General features: G+C 37.6%; 1 protein-coding gene across 1 annotated transcript; it reads left to right on the forward strand.

The window, feature by feature from the left end:
- Nucleotides 1-239: 239 nt before the first annotated feature.
- On the forward strand, nt 240-3,600 carry LOC112184538. The gene is made up of 4 exons (XM_040513289.1): nt 240-2,539; nt 2,630-2,717; nt 2,803-3,041; nt 3,201-3,600. The coding sequence occupies exons 1-4, from the start codon at nt 240-242 to the stop codon at nt 3,598-3,600; spliced, it is 3,027 nt and encodes a 1,008-aa protein (XP_040369223.1).
- Nucleotides 3,601-7,949: the final 4,349 nt, after the last annotated feature.

Consider the following 7,949-nt stretch of genomic DNA (forward strand, 5'->3'; position numbering starts at 1 on the left):
TGTACTTGAAACATAGATTTCAACCAGAATTTACCAATGGTCTCAAATTATTTATGGATGCTGCAAAAGAACACCTTAACAGAGAAAATAAGACACGTTGCCCTTGTCGTGATTGTAAAAATGGAGAACTTTTTACATTAACAGAGATACGTAGACATATACTGTCGAAGGGGTTTCAATTGTATTATTCTGTATGGACTGAGCATCGGGAAGATATTAATGATGTAGCAAATAGCCAAATGGATGATGAATTTGTCTTTGATGGTGAGGATGATGGCGAGGATGACGACAATGCTTCAATGATGGACATGTTAAATGATGTTCAAGGGCCTTTACATATGGAGATAGATGATGAGACAAGTAATCATGGTGACAGTACACATGCTAGCAAATATGATTATTTGTTTGGCGAGGCCCAAAGAGAACTGTACCCGGGTTGTACAAAGTTCTCAGCATTAAGTTTTATTTTAAAGCTAATGCATATAAAGGTACTTGGTCGTTGGAGCAATAAAAGTTTCAACGCTTTGTTGAAAACGCTAAAAGATTCTCACCCAAATGGAGCAGCTATTCCATCATCGCATTATGAAGCCAAAAAAATGTTGCGAGAATTGGGTTTGGGGTATGAATCTATACATGCTTGTAAGAATGATTGTGCATTGTTTTGGAAGGAGAATGAAAAACTTGATAACTGTCCCGAGTGTGGTGAGCCAAGATACATGTCTAAAGAAGGAAAACGCAAAAAGATTCCACAAAAAGTATTGCGTTATTTTCCATTGAAACCTAGGCTGAAAAGGTTATTTTTGTCTAGACATACAGCAACTGATATGAAATGGCATAAAATAAAACGCAAGAATGAAGAGGGTTTTCTTAGGCATCCGGCTGATTCTAAAGAATGGAAGAAGTTCGATGAGGAGTATCCTGATTTTGCTGAAGACTGTAGAAATATTAGGTTGGGGCTTGCTACAGATGGTTTTAATCCATTTGGAAATATGAGCACTAGTTACAGTATGTGGCCAGTTATGCTAGTACCATACAATTTGCCACCATGGAAATGTATGAAAGGGATGTTTTCTATGATGTCATTGCTTATTCCCGGTCCGCGAGCACCTGGAAAAGACATTGATGTGTATCTTCGTCCATTAATAGATGAACTGAAAGAATTATGGGAGGTTGGTGCTGAAGCTTTTGATGTTTCTACAAATCAAAATTTTACTTTGCGAGCATGTGTACTGTGGACTATAAATGACTTTCCGGCATATGGAAATTTATCAGGTTGGAGCACAAAAGGATATAAAGCTTGTCCTGTGTGTAATGAGGATATAACTTCAGATGGTTTGAGAGGAAAAATATGTTATATGGGTCATCGACGATTTTTGCCTGAAGATCATGAGTGGAGAAGGAGTAGAGAATATAATGGAAAGATTGAAGACCGATCTGCTCCCAGATTTTTTTCTGGGGATGATATATTAAAGCAATTAGATCGAGTTTATAAAGCTAAACCAGGTAAACATCCCAATAATCCGGATTTAAGGCGACAACGTGAGCCACATGAGTTGAATTGGACAAAAAAAAGTATTTTTTTTGAGTTAGAGTATTGGTCAAAGCTTCAGTTGAGACATAATATAGATGTGATGCATGTTGAAAAGAATATTTGTGACAGCGTCATTGGAACTCTATTGGATATTGATGGAAAAACAAAAGACACAAAAAAGGCTCGTTTGGACCTAGCAGATATGAATATAAGGAAAGAACTGCATCTCAAACGTCAAGGAAATAAATTGAAGAAGCCTCATGCTAGATATACATTGAAAGTGGAATTTCGTAGACTTCTGTGTAGATTCTTGAAATTTGTCAAATATCCTGATGGGTATGCTGCAAATATTTCAAAAAATGTGAACATTATTGATGGAAAGATACATGGATTAAAAAGTCATGATTGCCATGTTTTGTTACAACGTCTTCTTCCGGTGGGTATTCGTTCCTATTTGGACAAGGATGTGCGTACTGCACTAGTTGAGCTATGCATTTTCTTTCAGCAAATATGTGCAAAGACTTTAAAAGTGTCGGACTTGGAAAGAATGGAGAAAGAGATAGTTCTTATATTGTGTAAACTTGAAGGAATCTTTCCACCAGCCTTCTTTGATGTGATGGTGCATCTAGCAGTCCATTTACCCCGAGAAGCTATACTAGGAGGACCGGTCACCTTTCGATGGATGTATCCCATTGAAAGAAATTTAGGGACATACAAAAAATATGTTACAAACAAAGCTCGGCCTGAAGGTTCCATTGCAGAGGCTTATATTGTCAATGAAGCGATTACGTTTTGTTCAATGTACTTTCGCGGGATTGAAACACGTTTTAATCAAGAAGAACGGAATATTGATGTAGTACACAACCAAGAAGATGGTGGCTTATCAGTTTTTTCCCAAAAAGTTCGTCCATTTAGTGGGAAGAAATATGTATTGCTAGACCAAAAAGAAGTAAATAAAGCTCATTGGTATGTGCTATACAATTGTGAAGAAGTCCAACCATATCTCAAGTAAGTGAATTCTGTGAATTTTGTGTTTGTTTTAATTTTAGATTAACAAAAATTAACATACTTTATTTAATTGTCTATTAACACGTGTAGAGAACACGAGGCTGAACTAAAGCAAACAAGTAATGCCAATTTATATAAAAGACAAGAAGAAGAGTTTCCTACTTGGTTTGAAAAACGAGTATGTTACCCGTATCCCAATTTTGATTAATGTTTTGTGTAATTTTTTTGTTAAAGTATGCTAATTCATTTTATATTATCTCTAGATGAGTCACTTAGTCCAAAGTGGATTGGTGGATGCAACTGATCAACTTTATTGTTTGGCTTGTAAACCCGATGTGCGTGCCCATACATATACTGGTTGTATTGTTGATGGGGTTAGGTTCCACACAAAAGATCTAGATGATCGTCGCACCACACAAAATAGTGGTATATATGTCCCTGGAGTTTTTGTTGGTGGAACACATGATTATTATGGTGTTTTGCTAAATATTGTGAGATTAAGGTACGTAGATATGCATCACATTTTTCTATTCAAATGCAAGTGGTTCAACACAGACGAAACAAAGAGAGACGCGAGAAAAAGAGTACAACGTGATTATAATCTTATGAGCATTAATTCAAGTTTTGTCTGGTATGAGGATGAACCTTTTATACTTGCTAGTGAAGCGCATCAAGTGTTTTATTTAGATGATTATAAGTTGGGCCCTGAATGGAAAGTTGTCCAAAAAGTGCAAATGAGACATGTATGGGATGTCCCAGAGGTAGATGACGAGGATGAAGAGGTAGATGAGGAAAATTTTGATCCAGTCGTGGCTAATAATGATGTATATCAGCAAGATGAATTCAATGAAATTCAATGGTCAGTTCAAGAAGAGGGTCTTGAAAATCCTCAATTACATCAAGAGGATATTGAGCCTGAAGTCATTGCTTCAAATGTCGAGAGTGACGAATTGATAGATGATAGTAGGCTTAATGATTTCATCTGTGATGATGTTGAAGAAAACGATACTGATTATGATGACAATGAAGAAATCATTTCAAGTGATGACAATAGTGATTAGTTTGTGATGTAATTTTTTTTTTTTTGGGTTGTATTAGCATATGCATTACTCTATACCTTTTTTTTTGTTTTGAATTAAGTGGTGGCTAAGTAATTGCAACTTCTTTTAATAACCTTTCATTGTTTTTCTATTCTCTTTAATGTTATGGCTTTTCATTTATGTATGAAGTTTATGATTATTATTAGTCACGTGTATGATTATTATTAGTCACATGTATGTTCAAATTTTTAATTAGCTCGAAATTTGATTTGGATATCCAATGTAGTTGTAGTTTTGGCTCTTCTTGTAAGTCTTGCAAGTTAAACTTATTTTATTTCTCTTATAGTAACAGTGACAAAATGTCGAAACGTCTTCGTTCGAATGTTTCCGGTGCCCAAAAGGCTAATGTTGGTATGTACAATACAATTTCTTTGCTACAAACATAGTATGTAAATATAGAATTATTTTATTTATTTCACTCATGATTACTCAAAATCATGTTAAATGAACAGGTGTCACTTTGACAAAACGGCGACGTGTACAAGCAAATGAACCTTCACTTCCAAATTCTTTGCAAGATGAACTTGATGTTCCTGATATGCCTACCTCTAATAGAACTACCCAAAGGGCTATTGCTAGTACCATTATCCAAAGGCCTGCTGTTGGTAAGTTAGACTCTGACCATTTTGAATTAGGTTATATATATTCTTTATGGGTCGAAAACAACTACTGCAATCTTAAGTTATTTCAACCCATGACTTGATTCCCAAAAAAAAAAAAAAAATAGAAATCATAAGTTAAAATTACATTGATTATAACAGGTGACTCAATGAATGCACACGTTCAGTGCCAAACTACTAACCAGCCATCAATAAATGCTACAACTGAAGGGTTGAATGATGCTAGGACATCAGTCGATATCCAAGGATCTACTACAGGTACTCATTGTGTTGCTTTGTTGTATTTAAAATTTATTAATTATACATGTACTTCACTAATTAAATTTTTAACAGAAGGTCCAGAAAAAAAAGTGCGTGGAAAGACAAGAGGTTTAAATGCTGATAAGGTGCATGAGCAGCTTGGTACTAAAATACCTGTGACTTTCAAGAAAGAAAATGGCAGACCCACAGGTCCATATGCAGAAATGTTTGCTAATGAAATTGGATTCACCATTCGGAACCATGCACCTCTAAATGTGAAAAAATGGAAGGAAGTAAAACCAGAAGATAGGACAAGTTTGATCAAAAGAATAACTGTGAGTGATTTTTTTTTCCTAAATAATTTTCTTATTTTATTATATAACTATAGTATAGTATTTTGTCTAACATTAAATTATTTATATGCAGACTAAGTATGACATTGACATGTCTCTACCTTGGTGTGATGACCTGGTTTTCTGTTATTTAAATTTGGTATTTAATAATGGACCAGTTGTACGAATAATTGTTATAATGCTTTATTCGTAGATTTTATATGGAGTAGAATGATTTTCGTACGTATAATAATTGAATTTCACAGTTTAGGGGGTCGTGTGAAGTTTGACTTTTTATATGTTGGGATTCTCGGAAAATTTCCTTCACGAAAGTTGTAGAGCGCGTCGTTACGAGTTCGTGGACATGTGGAACGCGTAAATCGGAGTTCGTATGAGGAAGTTATGGCTATGGAAAGAAGTTTCCATTTTAGTATATAAAGGGAAAATTAGAATTTTATTTCATTATTTCCCTTTCCATTTCCGGAAACCATACCCTCTCTCTCTCTTCTCTCTCGTCCGCTCCCTCAGTATCGAAGATTTTCGACTGACCCGACCCGAACCCGGCCGATCCGACCCGACTTTTCCGGCCAACTGCGGCGGTCTCCGGCCTTGAAACTTGGCCAGCAGGGTCGCCTCTTCCGTCTGGTCGTCCCTCTGGTGGTCTCTATCGCCGATTCTTCTCCACGGCGGCGCTGCAAGGCGGTGCAGCCTTGTGTTTTCGGACCCGGCCGGAAAACACAGCTCCGACGTCGGCACGGCTTCGAGTTTTCTTGGTTGAGCTCAGAGCTGCCTCGCCGATCGATCCTTGGTGGTTGTTTGGATCGATTCACGTGAAAATTCGATCAACTCGGATTGGATTACTGTTCACGGCTGGTGAGGTAGTTTTCGATCCCTTAAGCTTGTTTTCTGACTTCGATCCAGTTATGAAAGTTCACAAGCATGCTTAGATGAAGCTTTTTGATGTTGGGAGTTTTGTAAAATATTGAGTTTTGGCCGGCGGCGGTGCGCCACTGCCTGTGGCGGCGTTCCGGCAGTGTTCCGGCCATGTAAGGGACTGTTTGTGGTATTATATATGTTCTAGTCGTTGATACGAGCGTTTCGATATATAATATGCAAATTTTGGAGTTCGTATGAAATTGTTATGATTTTTACAGTTTCATACCGATCAATTTATTTGATCCGTGAGGATTCGAGCGTCCGATCGATTTGTGGTTTGGTCACATCGATCGTGGACGTATTCCGAAGACTTGGGGAGGTCTCGGATGTGGTTTTGCCTCGATTGGCGCCACTTTGGGGATTTTGGTTCAAAACGGGGGTTTCGGACTTAAATCATTTATAAATCATTACTAAGTTGGAACCATATGTGATTAGGTACTTGACGAAGTATTTGGACGAGTGGTTAGTGATAGTTTTGGTTCGGTTCTGTATTGAAGACGCAGCAGGAGTTCAAGGTGAGTAAATCTCACAAGGATCTTTATGAACAGAAGTACCATTATTGTTTTGGCGTTAATTATTTAACTGCAAACTATAGTTGGTATTAGTAGGCATTCCTGAGCGAATGACTACATATATATATATTTAGATGAAATATATATCCTTGTGAATGATTATGATGAATAATAATATGCATGATGGTGTTCATATTATTGTTAAATGCGACTTTTCAAGAAACGATATTATAGAAAAAGATGTTTTCTATTGTTTGGAAAGTATTGAGCTTGATGTTACATTTTGAGTCAAGCGTGACTCATTTTAGATGTATTGGTTTTAGTATCAAGGGTCACAGATGGTGAGCAGGGATTAGGAAAACCGAAACTAGATGTTGTACGTTCTTAAGTCAGATGCGACTTACTTAACGTTGATCTCAAGACCAGATAGGGTCTAGGAAGATCTTACGTCACAGATGGTGATAGATCATAGATAGCAACAGGTTACAGATGGTAACCTTGATGTTTGACTTCATGACCAGAGGGGGTCTGAAGATCACGAGTCACAGATGGTGATAAATGGTTGAGCTGAGACCAGATGGGGTCTAAAGATTATAGGTCACAGATGGTGACAGGTTGCAGATGGCGACCTTGATGTTGATTCCTGACTAGACGGAGTCTGAATCATATGTCACAGATGGTGACAGTTCACAGATGGTGATAGATCACAGATGGTGATCAAGGCAGGAAATAGGTAATCACGTCCTGATTAGGATGAGTGAGTACAATTTATCTGCCATGATAGCTTATGGGAGTAACGGTCGAGGTTGCTTGAGACTCATAGGTATGCAGCTTAAAGGAGAGTTTCGATGACATTCTTCTTTAATTGTCTAGATGAGACTTGAATAGCTACTTGATGGTTAAGTTAGCAAATAAGGCATGGTCATAGTGGTGACTCATGTTGTCCTTTCTATGGAAAGGATATGAAACGTTAGAAGGAAATCATGGCTGCATGTTTCCTTAAGTAGATTGATGTGAGTTGTTGATTGATGTTCATGAGTTACTCATACGAGCTTGAAGAAGCTTACCGGGTTTGTTGTTTGGCAACCCCGGTGCACCATTCTTTTGGTGTAGGGGTTAATCCTGCAGGTCAGGAAAATCGTGGCTGAAGCAGAGGCAGCTTGTTGGCAGCTGAACGGGTAGGAAGCAAATTTTGTTGGCTTTGCCATTGTTATGACTTCCGCTATGTAGTAAGCTCTGAGGAGCATTTGCGCTTTATTTTGTGATGACAATTTAATTCGTAAATTTGTATAATATATAACTCTGTGGAGCGAGTGTATGTTATCTTGGATGATTCAGTGTATCAGTAAGTACTTGTTTTATGGGAAAGATGTTCCAGGTATTTGTATTGATGACTGAATATTCACGCATGTATAATTATGGGATTATATATATCGATTTTTATTGTTGTAAAAATCAGGGGCGTGACAGATTGGTATCAGAGCGTAAGGTACATATTTGGTGACACAATCAATACTCCTCGAGTGATGGCCCGTCTGCAGCGGATCCCCATCATATGCTCTTCGGTATTGATATAGTCATTGGATATGTAGTGAACGGTAGGATGTGAGTCGTCAAGGTAGTGTCGGCTCAGGGGATGAAGTGTAGGAGCTAGATGTAGCTTCTATGTG

The sequence above is a fragment of the Rosa chinensis genome, chromosome 2, assembly GCF_002994745.2.
Source record: "Rosa chinensis cultivar Old Blush chromosome 2, RchiOBHm-V2, whole genome shotgun sequence".
NCBI lineage: Eukaryota > Viridiplantae > Streptophyta > Magnoliopsida > Rosales > Rosaceae > Rosa > Rosa chinensis.